Below are 25,227 nucleotides of genomic sequence, written 5' to 3' on the forward strand. Positions count from 1 at the left end.
CCCCTCTTACGCATTAATCCCGCCCCTTCAATCTGATTGGCTGTTCGCTCCAAACATAGTCACATGACGAGCAGGTCTAAACAGAAGAAGGAAGAACACAAACGGTGAGTAATCTTTGACATTTATGCTCGTTTTTAAAATTAATTTGGCTCATTATATCAAAGCTATAGGCTTTTTTAAAACGTCGTGTTTACGTTTAGCCTTCTCAATAACATATAGTTGCTATCGCATTATTCAAAATGTATTTCGATACTGATTTATTCCATGTAAATACTGATAAGTTAATTAGCTTGTTCGAGCTAACTTCCCCCATGATTCATTGACAGTGTCTTTATTTTAGTGCGCATCAAGGGCTGATTTACTTGTTTTAGCCTTGTATTTTTTTGCTGATATATCCAAGACAGTCTTTGCGGAATTATAGCGAAATGAAAGCATTGTAGACTCACATGACTCTGATCTACTGACTGCTGGTTTAACAATTTTTATTGTACTGTATCTTTGTAATTAACTTAATATTAGGACCAGTAGAGAACAACAAAAATTAAAAGTTTGATTCCAAAAAATAGCAAAAAAACCAACAACAAACAACGCTGACAGCAAAGCTATTTTAAGTATTTTACGTTGTTTTTTTTTCTTAAAAAGTATAAAGCATTAAGTGAAACATAGGTAAAAAATAATGCGCACAGGGACAGGTAACAAAGAATACACAGGGCTGAGATCAGATACTGAAAGGATCTTTTTTAAGATGATAAATTTTTATTGATCCCCAGAAGAGAAATCTACCTGTTGCTGCTGTTGCAGGACAGATGTAAGTACAGATAAATATTAAAAATAAAAGACTAAATAATAATAATTTAGAATATATATATATATATATATATATATGTATTTTTTATTAAAGAACATATACAAGAGCACATGAAGACAAAAATTGCAAAGTTAAGTGATAGTAGTGTGATTTATAACAGCAGTCAGCAAGTGTATGTTAACTGTACACCAGATATGATTAATTGTGCTTGCTTTTTGTGTGTATTAACATTGATTTGAATATGACTCAAAAATAAGTGGCGTATTAATATAATATGTGGTAAATTATGATGTAGAATGTGATATAAAAAAGCTGCACAGTAGTAATTAAAATATAAATAATATAAGTGTTATCAATGGAAAATGTGATTGTATAAGGTGACATCTTTTCCCCCTAGTTTTTAATACTTACAGGAAGTAAGTTAGTACAGGAAAATGTGTCAAATTATGTGGATAAGGGAGGGTTAAGTTAATTTTTGATAGCTTTAGTTGTTTAAATCTTGCTAAAAATAGTTCAAAGTGAAAAAGGGTAAGTATGAATTCTGCAACACAAAAATGCTCACTTTGAACCCTTTATGTATTTCTTTCAGGCTCCAGGATGACGGCAGCTCTCCTGTGTTTCCTGCTGGTTGGTTCAGTCCTGCTGGTTGCCGGCAGCCCAGTTCATAAAGCCAACAATGGGAGCGTACCACTGGTGCTGTGGCATGGGATGGGTGAGTGACTGGGCTGCCACCTGTTATTCTGAAAAGAAGAAAAAAAAGCCTTTAACATCCAGCTTCTCCATTTTATTTCCCCTTATGTAGTGTTAAGTGTTAAGGTGTAAAACCAACTTTGTTATTATTAACATGAAGAACAAACACACAAATACACAACAAAAACCCCCCACCGCACACTCCTGGCAGCAACTAGATCCACGTTACAACAGGCCTCAGTGAACCTACTGAGGAAGAAAATAAAGAGAATATAAAGACAGAAAAAAAGTTGAGAAATAGAAAACAATATATAAAAAATAAGAAAAGAAAAATATCAAAATTAATTAAAAGAAAAATAACAAATTTTGATAAATAAAATAACAAAAGACAAATAGGGTCCACGACTCAGTGGTTTTGCACGAGGTCTTTCACTTTGTCAGTAAGTGAAGTCCAGGCACAGACGGCTGATTGTTTAGCATCGTGCTGTTTTTCTACTGACATTTCCATTTATATTCAGTCAGGATTGTAGCCTCTGATTCTGAGAGAGAGAATAAGGAGACTGTGTACAAAAATCTAACATTTTTTTGTAGTTTTAAGGTTTTAAGGTTGATAAAATCATCTGATTCTAACAGTAACACTTACAGTATATATTCTTTATCAGTTTGTTCCAGTTTGGTCCTCAGACTTATTTCAGAACACAAAGAGAAAGCTAAACTGTAGGAGAGCGCTCCCCACACGAAAAGGAAAGCAAAAAAAAAAAAAAAAAAAAAATAAAAACCCAGCACCACTTTGTATAAACGTGCACATGACAGAAGCCCGGCTGAATACAAACTGGACCTGTAATGTGAGCGAGGTGAGGTGTGCAGCCTCATAACTCGAAGGTTGCTCTTTTTAATTTTACACTAAAGATCGAAGAACTAACAGACAGGGAAGTGAAAAAAAACACAAACGCTTTCTGTTCTGCTTCAGTAACAATGACTCGGGTGCGTCTGAGGTCAAGTTACAAAAGCTGTTGTTGCTCCACAGAAACGCCTCCGTGTTTTAACAGAAGATTGACGAGCTGTCGGGTTTTTTGTTTTTTTTTTTTAAATACATGTTTAACTGATGTTATTGTGAGACGGAGTACAGCTTGTGTTATCGTCCTTTGACAAAGTGTTAGATGTACATTTTTCTCACCGTCAATGAAAAAATAAAAAATGAATTTTGCTCTAAGAGAATAAATCGTGCACTTTGGGGGGTATAATCTCATCACATTTGTTGCTGAAGTGACAAATAAAAATACAGTGTGCCCACATTCATGATAAAGGGGGTTCGTGTCACCATGTGCTGCATATATCACATGAACCATATTTAACATTACAGCGTGAGTCACGTTTAAATAAATGATATTTAATGTTTTTGTGTCCACCAGGCGACAGCTGCTGTAACCCGCTCAGCATGGGGGCCATAAAGAAGATGATGGAGGAAGAAATCTCTGGCATTTACGTGCTCTCACTGAAGATCGGAAAGAGTGTCATTGAGGTATTTTCACACTAAAAAACATTTTTGAATTTCCTAACCAAATATCCCAAAATGATTAAATTGCTGCTGGAGAAAAAAAAGAAAACTTTTCATTTTTTTGGTCTCTGCACATTTGTAATGTAAAGTAGCCAAACTTAGGGAGTAACTAGTTACATAGAACTAGTTCTGGTTATTAAATTACAAAAAAAATGTAACTGTAATCAGTTATAGTTACTGAGAAAAATATGTGCTTAAATTACAGATACAAATCAACATGTTGATTAAATATGAAAAAATTGATTTTCAGTAAAAAAGTTTATATGTTGAATAAAACATTCATTCAGTTGCTTTATATCTTTTTGCTGTGCAGGAACGAACATGTGTCAGCGAAGCCGTTTAAATGCAAAATTCATGCATTTATGTTTATAGGATATTACTTTGAAATAATTAAAAGTTACCAGACTTATTACAATTTTAACAGTAATCTGTAACATTAGATTTCCAGAGTAACCTTCCCAACACTGAAAATAGCAGAGCTGCATTTTGAATTTATGTTTGTATCTATATTACATTTATTTTTTTATGTTTCTGTGGCTAAAAACAGCTATTTTAAGTTCAGTAACTCCAAACTTAACCAAAAAAAATCCACTGAGAATTTATTTGATTTCTTTAAAGGTGCGTAAATTTTGTCACTGCCTTCAATAGAAAAAAACGGTCCTCTTTTCCCTCTTGCACCAACACACAATACATGTGAAAATATGAATGTTTAGCCGTGAATGTCACATGTGAACCCGGCAGTCACACAGCCGGTCTGATTGAAACGTCCACATGACGTGTGAGGGCTCTTCTTCTGTGGTATTTGCAGTGCTCCGGGAGCAGGTTACATCAGAAAAGTGGCTCTTTTACAACTTCACTATGTCATTTTTCAGTTTTAATATTCATAGCAAACCAGCACGGCTCTGCTTTGATCCGTCGTAACACCGTGACTTTATCTCTTTGCTCCTCTCCTCGTGGACGGAGCTCGTCTTCTTCTCTGTAACCTGTCGGTCACGCTCTGGACTTGTCATGTCTCTCCTCCTGCAGGACACAGAAAATGGGTTTTTCATGGACGTGAATGAGCAGGTGTCCATGGTGTGCAGTCAGCTGGCGCAGGACCCAAAGTTGAAGGGAGGATACAATGCCATGGGCTTCTCCCAGGGGGCACAGTTTCTGTACGTAGCCACTGTTCTGGACACGGGCTGGTTTTGTTATGTGAATGTGGCAGAAATTGGATGAATTCTGTGTTTGTGGAGTTTTGCCCGTCCCGATTCTCCTGCAGAGTGAATGAAATACGAGAGAAAAACGTCTGAGTCCCGAGCGTCGTTCTCGCAGTCTCCGTTTGTTAAAAGTTTTTGTGTTTTTAAGAAGAATGAGGAAGCTCGTGTTGATTCTTCCTGGTTCCTCTGTTTGCAGGAGAGCTGTGGCTCAGCGCTGTCCCTCTCCGCCAATGAAAACCCTCATCTCCATCGGGGGCCAACACCAAGGTAACGTCATGATGAAAAACCCAAAACACGAGTTCAGCTCACTTCCCCTTCGTTTTTTCATTTCTATACCAATCATAAAAAGTTAATAAATGCACGATTCTGGATTAACGTTTGGTGTCATGTAGGGCTATACTGAGGTTTTTTTTAACATCTGAAGCTTCTATTGAGGTTTTCGAATAAAAGTCCAAATATCTATTGTCATACTTTATGGCATCACCCTAAAAGAAATCCCCAATTTTAATAAATTGATTCAATGTATTAAATGAGTGGAGTTTTTTTTATTAAATCAGTTTATGGTGCTGTTAGACCGGCCCGTTAATACGCGCGTGCCTCTGCAGCAATAACAGTTTCTAACTGCAGTAAAAATGTTGTTTTTGAAGGCCAAACACCAACAAATAAGGATTAAGGCATATCATTTCATTAGATCAAAACATATGAATTTTGGAAATAATTACATCCTTTTTTTTTTTTTTTTGCTTTTGGGCTGAACAGCACTCTGGAGTTATTGGAAATGTTTAGATCACACTTTTTTTTAGAAATAATCCTATGCAGCTGCAGGTGAAATCGAATTCTACAAATAATACAATAGTAATAACATCAGTGTAGACTAACTGTCATCTGCAACTGTGCAGAAATACTGAGTTAAAACCAAATCAACATGCAACAAAACAAAATAAACAGACAGACATGCCAAAAAAACTCATCTGTCAAATAAAGGTGAAAATGCAAAAAAAAGAAAGAAAAAACTATTTTAAGCCTATGAATCACTTAATTCAAATTAAGTCTTTTGTTCAGGATGTTTAAGGTGATTTTTGTCATAAATGATGCCAAACATTCAGTCAGTTAAAGCTTCAAATGTAAAAATTACATTCACCACAGCCCATAAGTTGATGTCTGACGCTGACCGATTAAACCAGTAAAATGTTGTCCAGGAGTTGTGTTTCATTACAGTAAGACCAGTGGTGTAGCAGTATTTATTTTGGAAAACCCTAAATTAAACTTATTAAACATATTTTTTGTACATCTCTTATATAATACAATTACATTAAATTTCAGTAGATTTTTATTATACTCCAGAGGAAACTGAGTTTGTCTCTTAACTGCAGATGTTTAAATCTAAATTTTATTGTGAGTACTGTCAGGACTATAATATTCTTCATACTGACACTGTAAATATCTATCAGCTCTATCTCTCATTTATTACCTCTCCATCATCTTTTAAAGCTCTGGGAGACAGCGTGAATATGAATCATCACTGTCTAATCCAGATGTGGTGTTTTTTTTTCCTCCTCAGGAGTGTACGGGCTGCCCCGCTGCCCCGGAGAGAGCTCCCACATCTGTGACTTCATCCGCAGAGCTCTGAACAACGGCGCGTACAGCGACATAGTTCAGAAACAGTGAGTCGTCTCCCCTCTGAATGTTTCCCGCTCAGTGGTGCTGATATGTTAGCGCTGCACAGACGACAGGGTTCCTGCAGCTTAAGGCAAATTAGATTTGACCCCCATCAGTTCTCTGCGCTCAGACGCCTTTTACAAGCATAAAAAACCTGAGACCTGAAAACTGTTTTTGGTTTCTTTTAGGAAATGATGACAGAAGGAACTGAAAAATCTGCTGTCTGTTTTTAAAAGGAGAGATAAAATTGTATTTAAAAAAAAAAACAAAACATGGGGGAATTCAGATTTTTGTTATTACATGGTTAAAGTCATGTCACAGAAATATGTACATGTGTTTTTCCAAGTTATTCCTTTTTATTTATTTATTTATTTTTAATCTTTTTCTTACTCTAATTGTCTTTTTTTCACAAATTATTAAGTAATTTCTTTTGAAGTTGCTCATTACCTCCTCCCAACATTATACATACATACACATACACACACACACACATATACATATATATATATATATATATATATATATATATATATATATATATATATATTTTAACAACAACAATTTGCTGAGTTTTCAATGGTTGACATTTTGAATGCCACTCGGAATTAAATTTAAGACAACTTTCATGATAACCAAAACTGCAAGAAAAACAAAACATGAACTGACTACTCAGGGTTAGGGACAATTTTACCCAAATGTTTATCACAGAGTATGGTCAAGTTAAGTTTTTTTTTTGTGAGATTTTACAATGCAACATCTGAAAAATCATAGAAATCCTGATTTCTGTGTCTTAGCACTTTAGGACCTTCGAATAATTGATTTAAGACATTATAATACCAACTAAGGCCTTACATTTAGATAAATGAATGTAACGCCTTTTAAGACTTTTCAAGGATTTGCAGGAGCCCTGGACTGTTGTCCTGCAGCGCTGACGGCATGTTGTGTTTGTGCTTATCAGCCTGGTGCAGGCCCAGTACTGGCACGACCCCTTAAATGATGACCTGTACAGGAAGTACAGCCTCTTCCTGGCCGACATCAATCAGGAGAGGGTCAGTATGTGGCTGCAGACCACAGCTGCAGTCTGACAGTGCAAACGCTGAATCTAAATCATCATCAGCTCTCTCAATATGTTTTGTAATACTTGTTTTTGTCACTTTAAAAGGTTGTAAATGAGACGTACAAGAAGAATCTTCAGTTGCTGGACAAGTTCGTCATGGTTAAGTTCCTGCAGGACACGGTGGTGGATCCTGTTGATTCGGAGGTTACAAACACACTCCATAATTACTCTATTTAACACACTCTATGAGTCTTTTTTATTGAATATTCTGTAATAAAGCAGCATGACAAACAGTCTTGTCCTGATTCTCGCTGCAGTGGTTCGGCTTCCTGAAAACCGGCCAGGCCAAAGAGACCGAAACTCTGCAGGAGAGCGTTCTCTACAAAGAGGTAAATGTGTTGATGTCTCCTCATCCATTCATTCATTTGTTTTATTTAAACCGCTTAACTCTTTCAAACCTGGATCGTCATCACTTTTCTTGTGCTGCATCGAGATACCTTTCACAGGTATTTAAACCTTTGAACACTGAGCAAACTGGTGCAGTTTCTTTCAGAAAACGTGGGGAAAAAACAATGAGGAATTTGGCATTTAGCGTCCCACAAATTGCAAGACATTAGAAGATTTAGAAAATTATTTTTGAGAACTACATTTTTTTTCTTCTTTACTGAATTATTTTAATTTTTAAGCAGTTTTCCTGGTGATTTCCTTTAATTATTATTTATTTAGCTCACGTTCCCATTTTTTGTTTTGGTTGGGTTTTTAGGGTGTTTTTTTTTTTTTTTTTTTTTTGCTTATTTAAAAACGTCCTGACCAACTAACACTATTTCTGATAAGGAGAAACTTTATCGTTTTAATTAAGAGACCCCTAACAACATTAAAATGTATATTGTACATTTAAATTCTGCTGGTTTGAAAGTCATTTCATGTCTAAAAAATATGTAATATGTCTTCATATTATTGTCAGTTTGTACCATTGTAAAGTCGCAGAGTTGGTACATTTCATCCTTATTTTTATGCAGTTTTTTTTTAAACCTAAAGCGACTTCACTTTTCTTGTGCTGCTTTCATAAACTTTTGAGCAATTTAGTGTGAATTCTTACAAAAACATCGGTTAAAAATGGGCGCTTTAGTAAGAAACGTTTCACAAATTGCAAGAAATTAGTCAGACAAAATAAACAAATAAATGAATGGACACTGGCGCGCTCAGTGTGCCGAGTATTGGCGGTGAAACAAAGCGCTCTGTGGTTAAATGTTTGGAAAAAACGGAGCCAGAAAGAAGCAGCTTACCTGAGCGCGGTGGAGAGGTAATTTGGAGTCACACACACTCTGGAAAAAAGAGAGGAAAGAATAGAAATACAGAAAAACCACCGACATGTTTCGGCACAGCGGCCTTCCTCAGGGAGCTGTTATCCTGCAGGTGTGTGGGAGACACGTACAGGTAAACATTTCCCTGTTGTGTTGTCACGTGACATCTTACGTCATGTGACGTAATTTTGGCAGCAGGAGTTATGTGTCTAGTACTTTAAATAATTTTTTAAAAAAGTGAACAACTTCTTCATGAGTAACGTTTAACTTAAAACGTGCGTTCATAAATCTGGTAATTAAGTATATAACACTTTAAAATTTAACTTGTATGGGTTATAAAAAAACTAAACTAAAAAACTTCTGTTCATAATTATTTATTTAATATTATTATTATTTATATAATTATTTATTTAATTACCAGATTTATTAACACACATTTTTCCTCATGAAGTTTTTCACATTATTTAAAAATAATTTTAAAGTGTTCTGTGCTGTTACTGTAATTATAAACACATTTTTAAGTTAATTACTAGTAAAAATTAAATTGGTCATTTGAAAGGAATTTGAAAGTATTAAATGCTAAATTACCATTATTATGAACAAAAATGATTCCTCATTATGTTATTGCAACAATTTTTCCCCACATTATTAACTGAAAAACAAACAAGGGTGTAGAATTATCACAATTAAATATTTCAAATTATGGTACAGAATTATTGTTAATTTAAAGCACTTTTTTCCAGGTCATTTTTTTATGCTTTCTTTAACTTTTTTTGTTTTTCTGTAATTTTCTTGCACCCTTTATTCATTTTTGGGTCATTTCTTTTTCTCTTGCTCATTGCCTTGAAAGAATTGAAAAAACTGTAAATAATTTTCTCAGATTTCAAAGGGTTTAATGGTTAATTCAGTATTTTTAAGACACTGTAGTATTGTTATCTTATACCAGAGGCTGCCTTTAGATGGCAAAGTTTCTGAGGAGGTATAATATAATTGTGTGTGTCCTCCTGCAGGATCGTCTCGGCCTGGCAGCGATGGACAAAGCTGGGAAGTTAGTGTTTTTGGCAACCGATGGAGACCACCTGCAGTTCACCAGACAGTGGTTTAATGCAAACCTGCTGCCTTATTTACGCTAAAAATGTAAATCGGAGTAAATGTACAAAACAGATTTTAACTTTTCTGTTTCAGTAGCAATAAAATGCAGCCGGCGAGTAAAAGCTAGATAATTTGGGCAGGGGGTGCAGAGAGCACATCATTCCTTTTGCACTAATCATTTGTAGCCTGTTGGTGTTTTTGTGATGTTAATTTTAGCAGCTAATTTGTGTGTTAGTTCACTGCTACATTACTAAGGGTTATTTCCACTGAGTTCTGATGAGGTCAAATTGTTGTCTTTTTTGTGATACTTTTTTTTTTGTTGCATCTGTGAACATCTGACATGTTTAATCCAATAAAGACAAACAAAATCATTTTATTGCAACATGTTTTAATGATGTCTCCGGTACTAATGAGCAAAAATTCTGACTTTTGGACCCGAAACAATAAAAAGGAGGTAAAAAGAAAGAGACGATATAAAAGAAAATTCAGCGAACAGCTTCAAGAGCTGAACCGAAGAGTGCGGACGTGAGCGAGTGGAGAGACGTCGATGGTCGGGATAATATTTTAAGACTTATTTAGTAATTATTGATATCTATACAGATGATTACAGCAGATATTTCCAATCTAGAGACTGAGGTGGAGGTGAAGCATTTCATGATGTCCTTCAGTCTCTCTCTTCCACTTTGTTTCTCTTTATCGCAAACTTTTCCTTACATGCCTCTTTTGTATGGAATGTTTTTTTTTAGTTTTCGGGAATGTCCTATGTGTGGATTTAAGGGAAAGCACATGGAATGATCATTTTTATTGTTCCAACATCATCTAAATGAGAAGTTCATGACGTGCACACAACTTGATTTTAATCCTATTTATGTGCTCTGAGAGTTTTTCGTATTATTATCCACTATGAGTTAAAGTCAGCGGAGGTGATATGGATGCCATTATCCTCTTTGTTTGACAAGTGCGTCACCAGTGGTTTGCATATAATGGAACAAAAACCTATCAAGCCACAACTTTAAAAAAAAAAAACACCAGCCCCTCCTGACCAGGAAGAGGAGAAAGAATAATCCCGATAGCGGAGCCTGATTGGCTGCTTTCATTCCCATGTTGGCTGTTCTACGTGTTAAATTTAGCGTAGCATTATCCAGGTAAGATACAAAATATCACACAGAGCATCCCAGCTATTGGCAAAACTCATGAACGTGTTCGAAAAGTGCTCACAGGAGAGGAGAGACCAATTTGAACGACAAGCCGCTCCCTGCTGATTGGCTGGAGGATTTTGCTCCAGATAAAAGCGAGCAGTCCTCTCATTGGCTGATGGAAGGGACAGCTTAAGCTGCGATTGGCTGATGCGGGAGGGAGGGAGGGAGATATAACGGTCCAAATCTCAGTCTACAGTGTGAAGAGTTAGCTGGTGGGGTGGTCGATCAGTCAGGAAGGCATTTGCAAAAAAAGGAGGTGGGGATGGTGTCGAGGAGGGGCTGCCTTTTCACCTGCTAGCCCCCGTCTATCCGGCGATCTCTGTCGCTGTGGTGACGAGCTTCTTGCCGTCCCAGACTGTCTTGAACTGCTCGGGAACAGCGATCTCCACCTGAGAGAGGAGAGAGAAGTCGTGCTGAAATGTGTATTTCATTTGTAGAAAGCCTCTGTACTGATTAAAAACCAATATCATTCCCCGAAAACTGATTAAGAGTACCTTATTATATTGAATACACATAATGTCAATGGAGTCTAGCACAGCCAAATGTTTTGGCGGCATTCTGGCGCGTTAAATTGCTGACTTAGCTGCTGCTGCGAGAGTGTGAGCTCTGCTCCTGTGCAACTTTTTGGCAGGGACGCGGCGACGCAAGGTGACACATGGGGCTTTAATGGCTGCTGGTTCTCTGATGTCTGTTTGGTGTATATGAGCCTTTACACAAAATCAAAGTCCCTTCTTTATGCCTTCTTTACACTTTTACAACCAAACAACGGCAGCAACGCGCCGCTCCAGTGTGTGATTACAGACTCACTGTTTCAAAAGAGCCATGAAATGTAATTCAACAGCGGCTGCCTCGAGTGTGACAAATAACATACGCGTCGACGGCCCGTTCTAAACAATAATGATGGCATAACAATAACAATCATTTGCCGCCCCTGTTACACAGCGGCTGATCTCGCCTTATGCTTGGAGAGTAAAGAGCTCCCTTGGGCTATTGCTGATTCGTCTTTTTGTAGGATTTGTTAACAAAATAAAAAACTTAAAACTTAAATTAACAGACTTATCCTTTAATTATTTTGTAAAAAATTAAAAGGGTACTCACAAAGTCCCCTGGTTCATCTTTTTTGGGTACCAGGATGTTCATCTCCGAACTCTTGGCGCTGATGATCTCGCAGTTCAGAGAGTCCTCGCTCAGGTAGACATGGCAACCGTCCGTCTTGTTGATGGAGATAGTGGGGACCTTACCCATGACCTGGATACAAAAAGGAAACAAAATGCATGCGGCAGCTACAGATTAACAGCATGTCGGTTAGACGGAGTCGGATTTATTCCTGCTGTATCTGACGGGACACACATTTATCTGCATCAAACTACTGCCGACAAATCCTTCAGCGAAAGGGCTGAATCTCGCTACAACGCTGGAGCTGCTCTGTGGCCAAAAACTGAGCACGGTGCTGTGTGCAAGCACATTAATATAAAGCAAAAAGACATCAATGTTCAGCAAAAAGAGTGGAAAGACGGCAGAAATGACTGTAACATCATGACACACAACAACAAACACTGCAGTCTGCTGAGCGAGCTACAGAGGACTCAATGTGTCCGTCCTCGTCTCACCTGGACCTTGACGTCCTTGCAGTTGATGATCTCTACAATGCCCACGACGTCATCGAACACCAGGCCCATTTTCTTACAGTTGTCTGATGGAGGCAAACAAATGTTTTTTTAGAGAGCAGAAGCAAACGTGTCAAATGAAGAGTTTAAATAGCATCTGTTCTACCTCACACCACACCGGCCTTTTCACAAACCCACTTCCAAAAAAGTTGGCACTGTGTGTGGGTGATACGGCCTTTATATCATATTATAATAGTTTTTGGGGATCTTCTCAACTATATGACAAAAACACTAAGAACATTTTATTACTAATTTTAAGAAAATAAAATTGCAACAGAATAAGTGTTACAGTTATATATGCCAACATAAATGTAGCTCGCCTTCAAATATTCAGTAAAAACTGACCAAAAAATATCTCAAATTTCTTTCTTGTTACAACAGAAGGTCAAAAAAAGATTTGCAAATCATTGCATTGTGTTTTATTTATGTTCTACACAGCGCATCAGCTTTTTTATACTTATTCTCCAGCCAACCTTTAGTATTGGAATTTATTTATAATTTGGGTTTTATTTTTTGCTGTTTTTCACACAAAACCAGCAGGCTGACATGGGATAACTATCTCTAAAAAACACAACACACAGTTTTGTTCTTACCTAAAATGATGGAGTTGATTTTCTTCTTGACCTGCAGGGTGCTCTTGTTACACTTGAATGCATAAACCACTTGTTTGAGCTCAGTGTCCTCGATCACCAGGTCGGATGCTCCCTCTTGGTTCTCCTGCAGAACGAGAAGAAAAAAAAGATTGAGTAACTATAAAAAGCTAGCTATTAAAAAAAAAACAATTTAAAGTCTAGTTAATCCGACCTCGTCCTCATCTCACGTGTCTCCTTTTACCTGGATAACTAACTATAAGTTTAAGTAAACTCAGCTCACAAACAACATACCACTTTCCACTTCTTTCCATCCAGCTCCAGCACAGGGGGCTGTGTGGACGTCTTGGCGGCAGACGCAGGAGCTTTGGGAGTCTGGGAACAGAAAGGTTTTGGTCCGGCACGTACTGGAGGACCCCCAGCCCTCAGGTTAGGGTTCTTGTGGGTCTTCTGGTCATCGCTCACATGCTTCAAGCCTAGAGATGTCAAGAAAAGAGGAGACACTTCTCAGTCCGACAGCGACTCAGGATTATGACTTACACAGCTGTCAAGAATACAAGAGTACTGAGGTCAAGGTTTCTACAGCCTAAAACAGATAAAATTCAAGACCTTTTAATACCACTTGGAATTAAATTTAACACCACTTTTAGAATAACAAAAAAATAGAAAAATAAACCCATCATACAAACATATTGTAACATAAAATGTAACTTTTTTTTGTCTAAGTAAAAAACATTTGGAAAATGTGTTGTTGGTTCTATTCGTATCTGCGTGATGGTAATGCGAGAGGCATTCCATTAATTAGTTTTTTATCACCAATTATTTTGAGATTTTACAACGCAAAGTCGGTTAAAAAATAAAAATAAAAAAAATAAAATCCTTTTTTTTATTTTTTAGGAGTTTTTTGAAAAACTGAGACTTTTGACAAAATTATTTAAGACATTTTAATACCAATTAAGGACTTATTTCTAATTATTTCTAATTATTTATTTGTGTCTTAAGATTTTTTAAGGAACTGCAGGGACCTTGTGAGGTACTCACTTTGTATTTCTAAGACACAAAAATTAATATAATTTTCCTCCACACTACCTTACTTGACATTTATTATTTCCCTTAAATAAAAAAAAAATAAGAAATTAAAAACTGATAAAACAGATTGATTGCTGTTCACTACCTACCCCTGGTGATGCCCTCTCCCTTGTTAATGGCGGCGAACAAAGCGTTACGATTGGCCGCTCCGCCATCACCACCACCTCCACTGGGTGCACTGTCCATGGGGGGAGGAGGTGGACCGGGGGGAGGTGGGGGAGGACAACCACCAGCAGGAGCACTGGGAGGAGCTGCAGAGGCTGAAGCAATGGGACCCTGAGGCAGACAGAAAATCAGAAAATACTGAAGCCAAACAATGTGACAGCGTGATTCCACTAACATGGATTTACACATTTTAAAAAGTTTAAAAGCTGGACCAGCGAGGACAGATGAGGAGTATAGTATTTATCAAACTGCTAAAAGTAAAAAAATCAGCCAATCTCATCTTTACTCCTATTATATAACTTTGCATTTCCTAATTGTGCTTTGAAAAGTGCTACACAAAAAAATGTAAATGCATTTTAAAAATACTCTTGAATCGGTGAGGTGTGGTTAGGTACAAACCTTCTGACATGTTTTGGACCGACTATACAAAATATAATTGTCCTTGAAAAATATTTGATGATGATTTATTTGAACATCATTCAGGATGTTATACATTTTTATTTTTATTTATCTGGGTTGCAAACAAACAAGAACAAAGCTGGTTTTTATTTTGTTTCCAATGACTTTTTCTCACGGGACCAGTATTACGAAGGGACCTTTGGTAATTTATAATAGTTGCGGGGGACATCTGTGATTTTGATCCCCTGCAAATCGGCCATGTCCACATTTTGTAAAGGAAAATTCCAGGGCGAATAACCCCCCATATTTTATTCTATTTACTCTCATGAGACTCACGGTCTTGCTCCAGGTCAGCCCGGTGGTGTGGTGCTTTTTGATGTACTCCTGCATTTCGGTCCAGATCCTGAGATAGGCTTTCACCCACTCCACATGTTTGTCGTCCCTGCGAGGAAGCGACAGAGACAGACATTTTATGGTTTTTTCCCCCTCTGGCAGTTTATGGTTCCTTTTTGCTGGTCTCTGCGTCTCACAGGAAAACAGACAATGCATGAGACCCAAAAAAAGAAACAAAACCAGAGGTTTAGCCCTTAAAATAGAGCATTTTCTAACCCACAGTCACCACTAAGTCCAGATCTCACACTGTGTTCTCAGCTGAGCGACAGCACAGCGCTTTAACGTTTTTCAGTTTAATTTTTGGGATATCCTCTTTGTTTACAGCATTCAACAGAGCTCACTTACAAATATGAATGCAAGCCGTTTCTGTGCTCCGCATTAACAGCCGGACTTCTGTCTTCTACCTTATAATTTGACTGTAACTCTGCTCATAAACACAACAGCTTTGATTCCAGCCCTAAATACAGGAAGTCTGACAGCAGCATGTGTCAGCAGCGTGTCGTGCAGCAGTGCTGACTCAGTAAAACTGATGTTAAAAAAAAGAGTTCAGGAGAAGGAAAGATTGGAGACACATGGGTTGAGCCAATGGCTTGGCTGCATAAGAAAAGTTCATCTGACCCTTTTGGTTACATTTCAAATGACTGGAGATATAAAATAATTTAAATTAAAGGCAAAGAGAGGCCCACTACATTTTAGCCTCTAACTTTAGTAGGGCTAAATTGTGTACAGCTGTACTGCAAAATGTAGAGAAGCTTTACGCACTTTCCCTTGTATTCCTTGCGCACACGGTTGGCGTAGAACGTGCCGGCATCCTCCATCTCTTTCACATAGGGGCCTGGCTTCGGGGCCTGGGACACAAAGAAAACACGTCAACAAAAACCACACTCATTTCTGCAGAAAGTCTGCTTGAGGCCGCTTGTGGACTGGGTGAGATTTGGATTTTGACGGCACTCAGCACTCACAGACTTTCTGTGAGCTGTGACTTTGCGAGTGTGGTCCAGTCTGGAGATTTTGACTCGGCCTACAAACTACATTAACTCGCTCTCCTCCTGCCGATTTCAACACTGAGTTGTTGTTCATAATGTAGAGTTAATATGGAAACGATGGATGCATGGATTCTATTGTCCCTGGGACAATATCAGTCATCAAGTCCTGCTTTTTAGCCTGTGCAAAACTGAAGTGACACAACAGAAAAACAGAAGTCACCAACTTTGGTGAAAGTCATTTTATTTGCCAATAGGTCAATGGCAGGCAACAAGATGAATCTCACTCAATACCAATGTGCAGCTGATAAACCCTATTAGCCTTTAGTCCTTGTTTTTTTTGTCTGCATTCAAACATAAAAGACCTTTAGAGGTATTGATTTTCTCACCCAACTCTCAGTAAGAGGGAATCAGTGTATTTCCCAAAATGTAGAACTATTCTTTTAAGTTTTATACTTCAGTGGAAAATGAGTGGTAATACATTTGGTTCACAAGCTAAGCTGACGAAGAGATCTTCAAAATATTGGAGTAGGCGTTCAGAAAATGAAAGAATCGGTTATGTCCACTCCAAACTCTGATGTGTTATTCATGAGAACCAAATCAGCAAACAAAGAGTTAATCGTCTAAACTGTAACAGTGAAGCTCTGTTGCTGGCGGCCAAGAAACTGTCACTCAGCAGACAGCGATGACAGAATCAAAGAGCGGTTTGTTTCCGGCCATTATACACACACACAAACACACAAACACGCACGCGCACACGAAACAAGCTCCCTCCCTGCACGTTGAATGATCCCATCCCCAGTCTTACCACGCTGACCCATCCAAGGGCGGGCACGCTCTCGCTCACGGTAGAGAGGTGGTTGAACTCTGCCGACTTGCGGTTCTTCTCGCGAAACGACTGCACCTCAACGATCACCTCGGACATGGGTTTCAGGAGATTCATCAAATCTTTCTGAAATAAAAAGAGACGACACAAAGTTTCACAGTTGGGAAAAATTTAAAATGAGCAAAGATTTTTCGGAAGTTTAAGGTTTAGATTTAGACGTTTTTCTTTCAGTGTGGTGACTCTGTGTCTGGAAAGGAAAACACTGTCACAACAGGAGAGTTATGTAACAAAAGCAATTATTTAAAACTGACTAAATCCAGCTTTAGTCAGTTTTAAATAATTACAAATCCAGCTGGAAAATTCAACAGTAAGCCTGTAAGATACTGTTAATATAAATATATAATAATATATGTAATAACTTTAAAGGGCAGGGAAAGAGGAGAAACCGTGACAGAGGACCTTTACAGGAGAGCGAGGGAGCTGCAGGGATGTAAAACAAGAGGCGACCATAATAAATTATTGAGACTGATTGATCGAAGCTGCTCAGTTAACTGAGACAATTAAGGGACTAACAATTACCAAGTGTGTTTAACTCACATCAGAGGGCTTCTGGTGGGTGGAGGCTAAAACGAGGAAATTTCTCTGAAGGGTGAATAGCTTCTTCATTATCTCTGCCTGCAAGGGGAGACAGAGTGACGTTAGTTCAAAATATCTGAAGAGAAATGGAGGAAAAATGTTCATACTGGTGTTTCTGAATGTGTTTGACATTTTAACCAACAATCACATACCCAACAAAACAAACATGCATGCTGCAATCAAGAGAGATTCCCGTTTGGCAATTTTGTATTACACGACAACTTTAAAAGGAATATGTAATAACACAGGCCAATGCTTTTGATGGTGTATCAGATAAGTTGATATGCAGAACTGACTGCATTTAACTGTCACATTTTTACGCTGCTTTGCATGTAAACTCTGACATACGTGTGTCTGGACATCGCCACCGATCGTCTTGCTGAGGGAGAGGTAATCGGCCACGGGACCGCAGACGATCTCGTCAAAGGCCTCAACGTATGCTGATACAGCTACAGAGAGAAAAGATACAAGGCACAAAAATGCATTTAAACATTTTTTATGACTATAAGGTGGCAAAAAAAGGATGAAAATCAAACATCAGACTAAGAAATAGTGATAAATACCACCAAAATCAAAGAACTTTTACTTAGGACTGGAATGTGGCAAAGACTGAGGCACAACGGGAAAAAAATCAAATGTCATGTCTATAATCATTTAGTATTTTCAAGAACATAACCAGCTACTAAAGAACTTTTTATGGGCGGTTAATAATGTCACCATGCCTACTTTTCTTGAATGATATTTTGTCCCAGTTATAATTGCAATAATACTACTGATATGATGAACATGTTATAGCATAATAATCCAAGTAAACCGCTTTAAAGAGCAATTAACTTTTAATTCTTCAGAATATTCATACATTGGAGTTTGAATGTGAAAAAAACGTTTTAAAATATCCTTAATAAATAAGGATTAAATAGACTCTCAAGCTGTTACCAGAAACTGTACTTAAATATTAAACATTTAGCACGGAGGTGTAGAGTCGTTCTTTGACACACAATATACTACCAAACTAGTTTTTCCAATGTTTGGGACCTTTGTTTACAGAGTGCAGATTAACAAAGCTATGAGCAGCCGTCAGGGGAAAAATCCTATAGGAAGGGTGGTGAAGTATTTTTACTGCTACACTGCAAAGTCCTTACACTTTGAAGGCAGACAGGGGTTAAAGGATTTGTTACCTTTATTTGTTTGTGAAGCTGCACTGAATGGCTGTGGCAGCACTAATATGAGATCTGCATTAACACGTTTATCTGATTTCTTTAACAGTTGTGAAAGAAAAGCCCAGAAGCTTCCTTTAGGCTCAGCTTTGGTTTCTACATGCAAACGCTTTGATTTATGTGATTGATGCTACTTTAAGCACACTAGGATATCTCACACAGGGTCAACAGACCTCTTCTTCGTGATAAGTGGAATTAATCTACGGTATGATAACGATAGTTAATCATTTACCTCCTCCAGCAGGAGCTCCACCGCCGCTGCCTCCAGGTGACATGGACTCCAGGCGACACACGGCCACCTCCAGCCGCTGCACCAGACTCGCCAACTCAGACATACCTGTGAGGGAGAAAGAAACAACAGAGAAATGAAGCAGGAGCTTCAAGGTCTGTTGCAACGGCAATATTTTTATCCGCAACTCCACACATTTCTTTAATTTAAAAAGCTCTTCACTTCCTCGTTTGTCCAAGCGTTTGTATTTTAATCATCCAGACACAGAGGTACTTTCTGTTCCGGTAGTCTTCTAATTGGGGACTGAGATGAAGGCAATTAATGCAATTAAGAATCAGCTACTTAAGTGGAATAACAAACAGCAGTGCTCTGGATCCTCCGTAACGTTTTTTCTTTGTTGGTTTAGTCCCATGAGGCTTTGTAGTAGCCTGCCTGCCTACAAGATGTCAACACCTGTGTTTTTAATTAATAAGTTCTATATTTAGGGTTTGGATCAGTGTAGGGCTGCAACTGTTAACTCCACTTGGTGCATTGTCACCATCAGTGTTGCTGCAAATCACTGATACATCCCAGGCTGTGATAGTCAAAAAATAAAACTACTTTGCATATATTATGCAAAACATTTTGTCTCTAAAAACATAGTGGCATCATAACAAAAACCTGGCATTAAAAAAGGTTAAAAATCCGAAAATTAATGAATAATTGCTGTTTATGATTAGGACTGAGGTTGGTTAGAAAAACAATGAAAGCAGAAAATCATATTAATGTATAATATTTTTTATAGCCTCACTCTGAAACACACATTTCATGCATAGAGCCATACTAGTGTGTGTCATGCACCTTAAATGTAAACATGTAGATTTGCACATTTTAAGTAATTTGGGAAGCCCTTTTGGTGCTTTGAGTAATGAAAAAGAAGAAGGATGGGTGTGTCGGTAAGCAGGTCAGGACTTGCTGAGTAAAGGTATGTCGATCTTTACAAGTCAGTGCTGACTCTCTGCAGAACGCAGACCTGCTCCCAGCTATGTAATTTGCAGATTCTTGTGTGTTTCATAACAAAAAGTCTGAACCGAGGAAGCACATACGAAGCACGAAAGATGCGCCTCGTTCTGATAACAGCGGGGAATGTGTGCCGACATACACACTGATTATCCTAACCTACTCCCCTTAAGTACATGATTAACCAACTTGAATCCAAGTCTAGAATAATCTTACACTTACACACACCTAATGAGAAAAGCTAACATTACATAAGACGGCTGTAACCTGACGCTGCCTTCACCTGTGTGACTGAGAGTGCCTCCAGTCTCAGGTACTTACACCTGGCCGACGGTGAATGGAGGCGCACAGACCACTCTCACTAATGAGTCCAAGCAAGACAAACCTGCAGCGACAGTGTCACTTTCACTACGCAGGGACTGAACCAAATCTGTAGCTATCTAGTGACTCAGAGAGCGCTGAATGTTTTTGGCTGTGATAGACGAAGTTAGAGACATATCTGAATGCACTTTCACTGGTTAAAAAAAAACAAAAAAGAGGGAAAGGAGCTGGAGAAATGTGTGGCGATCTAATATGGACACATGAGATTTTTTGGTTCCAAATTCCTTGTCAAATTCCTAATCTGGTTTTCTTACTCTTTGATCTGATGGTTTAAATCCAATTTTATTTCTATTTAGGCACAGCTCATGTGCTTCTCATTGTGTTTAAATGATATTTGAAAAATTGGACAAAATGCCTTTGTAGAAGAACCCATTCCTTTCTCAAAATAGATGAAAAACAAATGTGAGGTGACATTTTATGCTAGCGGTTGCTACGTAAGTGTGCGGTCAGATTGTTGTTGATGAAGATATATATATATTTAGTCACCAAGTCTTGGGTATTATCCTGACACTAGCTTTATTGGCATAGGGGAGACCGGGTATGGTTGTGACAGGATGGTTGTAAAAGCAACAAAGGATGACTCATGCATCACATTTATTGCATAACGACGTCCTTCAGGACCTTGCATGTCAAATTTCATAGCTGTGTGACGACGTGAGAAGATTTTAGAGCCAAAATACTGAGGTTCTTTTGAGTATGAAAGCAATCTTTTGGATCAGTCTATATTTTAATTACTGACACTGTCAAAATGTGATTTATTCAACTCAGAAAGTAGTCTCTTAGGTAAAAATTGTGAGGCTTATAAGTTATAATAAATAAATTAATTTCTCCACAAGCCATGGAGATAAAATTAGATCATAGCAGGATACACACCCGTACTACCCTTGACCTAAATGTCTAAATGTTCGGGGCCAGAGCAGTTTTTAAGGTGTACCTGCAGGCACCAGAGTTCAACAGTTATATTTCCTGGGAGATGACTCAACACCAGTACAGGAAGGGAGTGGCCCCTAAAGGTGTACGTGGAAGTAAAAACAAGCACCTAAACTGTTTAATTTGCTAACACAATGTTTGTTGATGAGAAGCTGTTTATAATGACACTCAGAGGCTTCATCCAGCCCTGCTACATCAGTAATATAAATGTAAAACATTTCCTATAGTGCACTAAAGTAAAGTGACCACATACGTTCGAGCAAAGTGCTGACCGGCGAGGAAACTCCACCATCAAGAGAGCAGAGACAAGTTTCCAGAGACGTGAGAGCAGATATAGCAATGAGTCAAACCAGGGAATTATGTCTTTCATAACATTTTCCTTAGATCTAAGCACTATAAAGGGTGAAGCGGGGCTTACCAAAACTTCAGAGGAGGAGGAATCAGAGTCTGCTGTGGACTTTTTAACTCAAAATGTGCTGGATATGCATATGCTTGGATTCTTACAGTTAAAATGCTAAGCCTGGTGATATTTTATTGATTACAAATCCCCAAAGAAGACCATAATAAACAGTGACTTGATCCTAGGGGTGGTATCTTTAAAACATTATGCCATTAGATAAAACAGATGTTGACAGTTTCTCCATTGGGGGTATTATTTAAAATTGAAAAAAATAAATAAATAAACAAAACAAAAAAACATCCTTAATATACAGCAATACATTTTAGCGCAGTAATCAGCAAAATGGTGAAATGTTTACAATCACAATAGTATTGCATTGTTCCCAAAGTACTGTGTTAATATCATATCAGCTGTCCTCTGGTGATTCCCACCCCTATGAACCTTTTAACAAGTATTGTCTGTGTATGCAAATTCACAGCTAATACCTTGCTAGAAAGACAGTGTCCAGTACAAATATTAAAGTACCACAGAACTACATCTGTGTACAACATGTATTATAAACATTTGTTACAAGACATTTAAACAATGTTTTGTGCTGGGTTTTGTTATATTCTGATGATGACAAAATTTTTCATTTTTAATTGTAAATGCATATCGGTTCCAAATATTGGTTTATCATTACAAATAATCAGTATCAGGCCTGAAAAACACATATTGGTCAACCCCTTTTCCATTTCTGTGCTTGTAAATTAAAAGCAATGCTAGAAAATAAGGACAAAATGCTCGTATGTGTACATATACATGGCAAATTTTAATTGTGAAAGGCCCCTTATCTGGAGGAAGATGCACTCACATTTACCTCCTCTACATTATAGCTTTTGCTGGTCTTCATCCAATATGCAACACTGCATTCATAGACCTACTTTGGGAGCATATGGTAGAAATGTTTGCATGAAGCACTGCAGGGGCAGTGAAGTAGGTTAGGCCTGTCTGTGTGAGGGTTTCTCTGCCGGGGGCCAGACGCTCAGACATAAAGAAGAGACTGTATGTGTAGCTTTGTCTATCAATTTGCGTGAAATAAACCAAAAAGCACATTATCTCTCATTTGTCGCAGAGGTAGAAAAGTAGGCCAAAGCAATGGCGGTGAGCTCCAACCTTCCAAAACAGTCCTACTTCGGTGGGCTCAGGGCTCCAACAAATCAAGTTCAAGCCGCTGATGTTAATGCGATCACCGGGGGTTTTCAATCAGACGGACGGGGACGCTAGCTCGGCTAAAGCTAGCAGGCTAAGAGCCGGTTGGTGTTGTGAGGAATTCTGTGACCCGGGCAATTTGAGTCCCCGCGAACCGACAAACCGTTACTTATACGTAAAATATCGGTTAAATCTGAGAGGACAATGAGTCACTTTGACAGGTTAAGTTTACAAATGTGTCCCTGAATTACGTTAACTTCATTTAAACGGTTGTTTCGTTAACGAGGAAGCAGTCTGCGGGGTACACAAAATGTGTCAAAACACCATGAGAGCCAGCGAACGTTAACTGCCGACTAACTGTTTCTGCTCGACATAATTGGGCGAAATTGGAGTTAAACTTAATCATATATTAGTTAAATGGCTAGTATGTGGTGTTATTTATTTCCCCTCCCTGCTGTGAAAGGTCTGCTGTCTTGTTACGGCATTTCCTGGATTTTTTTCTCTCTCTCTCTCACACACACACACACCCCTCCCAGTGTTAGCTAATGCTGCCCGAAAAAAAAGAAGTTTCCACATTTCAGCGAAACGACGTCTCTCATCACAGAAAGAGGATTGAAAGCGCTGAAAGATATGTGTCAGCCAAACGTTAAACGTCAGATTTTGCGGCTAACAGCTAGCCGGGTGTGTTAGCATCATTTCAATAAATAAATAATTTCTGAATGATTCGATGCAGCGGCGAAGAGGACGACGCGCGGTTGTCTGTTTCGCTTATTGTTTTAAGGCTAAAGCGAAATTGTTCGACAAACCCGCGTATTTCTTATAACTGCATGCTGCTTACCTGCTAACTGGTGAAGCAGTGATTTGGTCCTTTTATGTGGCCGTGGGAGTGTGCAGTCAGTCAGTGTGCAGGCTCGCAGAGCAGACTGGGCTTCGTCTTTTTCTTCCTGGATGTCGGTGAATTTACCCAGCTGTCACCGCGCTGCGTTTCCGCCCTTGTTCGCGCAACTAATTCCTTTCCCATATAAGGAGTGTGAGAGGCAGAGGGCAGCATTATAACGAGGAAAAAAAAGATGAAACAACTGTTTTCCTTCTTTTCGTGATGCATCTGGAAGCTATGCAGCAAAGATACGCAATCATGGTATTAATTTTCCCTAAAATGTCCTTGGAATAAAAAAAAAAACATTCATATAGGCTGTGTATGCATCTGCAGGCATGTGCAGTTAAGGAAACATATCAGTGTTGCATGCTTCCTGTTATGTGTCATGTTAAACCGCTTGAAACCTGAGTAAATTGGCTGAATTTCTTTCAAAAACATATAAAGAAGGAAATGACCAATGAAAGAGAAACTGACCTGAACATTAGTTTAAAAAACAACAAACAAAATATCAAGGGAATTACCTGGGAAAAAAGTGCGTTAAAAATTGTAGTAATTTTGTAAAAATTTTAATATGTAACTTTGATAATTATATAGTTTTCCTACCTTTCTTTTTCCCTAGCTTTTTTTTAAAATTTAGAAAATTTCTTACAAAGTTGCTGCCTGTTGCCTGTTTTCCCATGTTTTGAAAACATCACACCAGTTTGCTCAGGATTTAAAGGTTTAAATACTTGTGAAAGGCATCTGAAAGCAAGAAAAGTGATGTTGCTCCAGGTTTCAAAGAGTTAAGCATGTTTGTTGGGCTGTCCCACCTTCTGATGTGGGATGCATATGACAGAAATGTACCTGTTTAAACAATAATTAACATTAAATTAAAAACTCACTTTTAATTTTCTTTTTTTTTTTGTAAAATAATCTGTAGCAATTAATAACAAAATTATATCATTATTCCACGTAAAACATGACACAAACTATTAAATTAAATTAAAAAAAATTTCTTTGGTATTTTATCGTATACAGTTGTAATGTTAATGCTGTCTAATGTCAAGTTTCTGTTTGATCAGATCATTACAGCCCTTCTTTAACTGTTTTATATGCTGTCAGGAAAGAAAAGTTAAAATTAAATGTCGGGCTCTGTTGTGTTTGTCTTACAGATTCATACTTGTCCTATCATCACCCTCCCACAGTCACTGATATAAAATATTTACTGACCTCTCCTTCAATCTGCGGTCTCGACGAGGTCAATATTACATAACTAAAGCGGCATCTTCCACCATCAGTTGTTATGGACGCCATCATCTCACAAATTATCTTAATGGAGCAGCAAAGGACAAACGGTGAGGTTAATGGGCTCATAAAAGTCACAGAGAAGACAAAAACAAATGCGATGATGACTTATATCAGGGTCAGTGGGCGGAATCGGTTAGTGTGTAATGTGGATGAGAGGCAAAATATAATAGAATAAAACAATGCTCTTACAGTACAAGAAGGATGCATTTGGCATGAAATATTGAAGACAGTGCAGATATACTGAGACGCAATAACAAGCAGCATCATCCTACTGTGAAGGCCTGGTGACAAGTTATAATTTACATCAATAGAGAAAGAAATACTCTGAAAAACAAGCTTGCAATTATGCTTTCAGCTAATTTTGCATGTGTCAGGATTCTACTGTAACTTCATATCTTCTGT

At 38.0% G+C, this 25,227-nt stretch overlaps 2 protein-coding genes across 3 annotated transcripts; one reads left to right on the forward strand and one right to left on the reverse strand.

The window, feature by feature from the left end:
- The first annotated feature begins 30 nt into the window (after positions 1–30).
- ppt1 (palmitoyl-protein thioesterase 1 (ceroid-lipofuscinosis, neuronal 1, infantile)) lies at positions 31–10,806 on the forward strand. Of its 2 annotated transcripts, none has more exons than XM_042506127.1 (10): positions 31–104; positions 1,398–1,520; positions 2,911–3,020; positions 4,083–4,210; positions 4,452–4,522; positions 5,817–5,919; positions 6,873–6,963; positions 7,077–7,175; positions 7,289–7,360; positions 9,286–10,806. In XM_042506127.1, exons 2-10 carry the CDS (start codon positions 1,406–1,408, stop codon positions 9,406–9,408), a joined length of 912 nt encoding a protein of 303 aa, XP_042362061.1. In that variant the 5' UTR covers positions 31–104; positions 1,398–1,405; the 3' UTR covers positions 9,409–10,806. The 2 variants fall into 2 exon arrangements, with proteins under 2 accessions (XP_042362061.1, XP_042362060.1); XM_042506126.1 differs by lacking the exon at positions 31–104 and adding an exon at positions 786–808.
- cap1 (CAP, adenylate cyclase-associated protein 1 (yeast)) lies at positions 9,739–23,603 on the reverse strand. The gene is made up of 13 exons (XM_042506125.1): positions 23,500–23,603; positions 18,764–18,868; positions 17,663–17,763; positions 17,276–17,353; positions 16,661–16,804; positions 15,632–15,717; positions 14,813–14,918; positions 14,002–14,188; positions 13,118–13,299; positions 12,827–12,950; positions 12,177–12,259; positions 11,665–11,814; positions 9,739–10,955 (listed from the first exon to the last, which is right to left on the reverse strand). Exons 2-13 carry the CDS (start codon positions 18,864–18,866, stop codon positions 10,872–10,874), a joined length of 1,428 nt encoding a protein of 475 aa, XP_042362059.1. The 5' UTR covers positions 18,867–18,868; positions 23,500–23,603; the 3' UTR covers positions 9,739–10,871.
- Between the last annotated feature and the right edge of the window lie 1,624 nt (positions 23,604–25,227).

The sequence above is a fragment of the Plectropomus leopardus genome, chromosome 18 (assembly GCF_008729295.1).
Source record: "Plectropomus leopardus isolate mb chromosome 18, YSFRI_Pleo_2.0, whole genome shotgun sequence".
Taxonomy (NCBI): Eukaryota; Metazoa; Chordata; class Actinopteri; order Perciformes; family Serranidae; genus Plectropomus; species Plectropomus leopardus.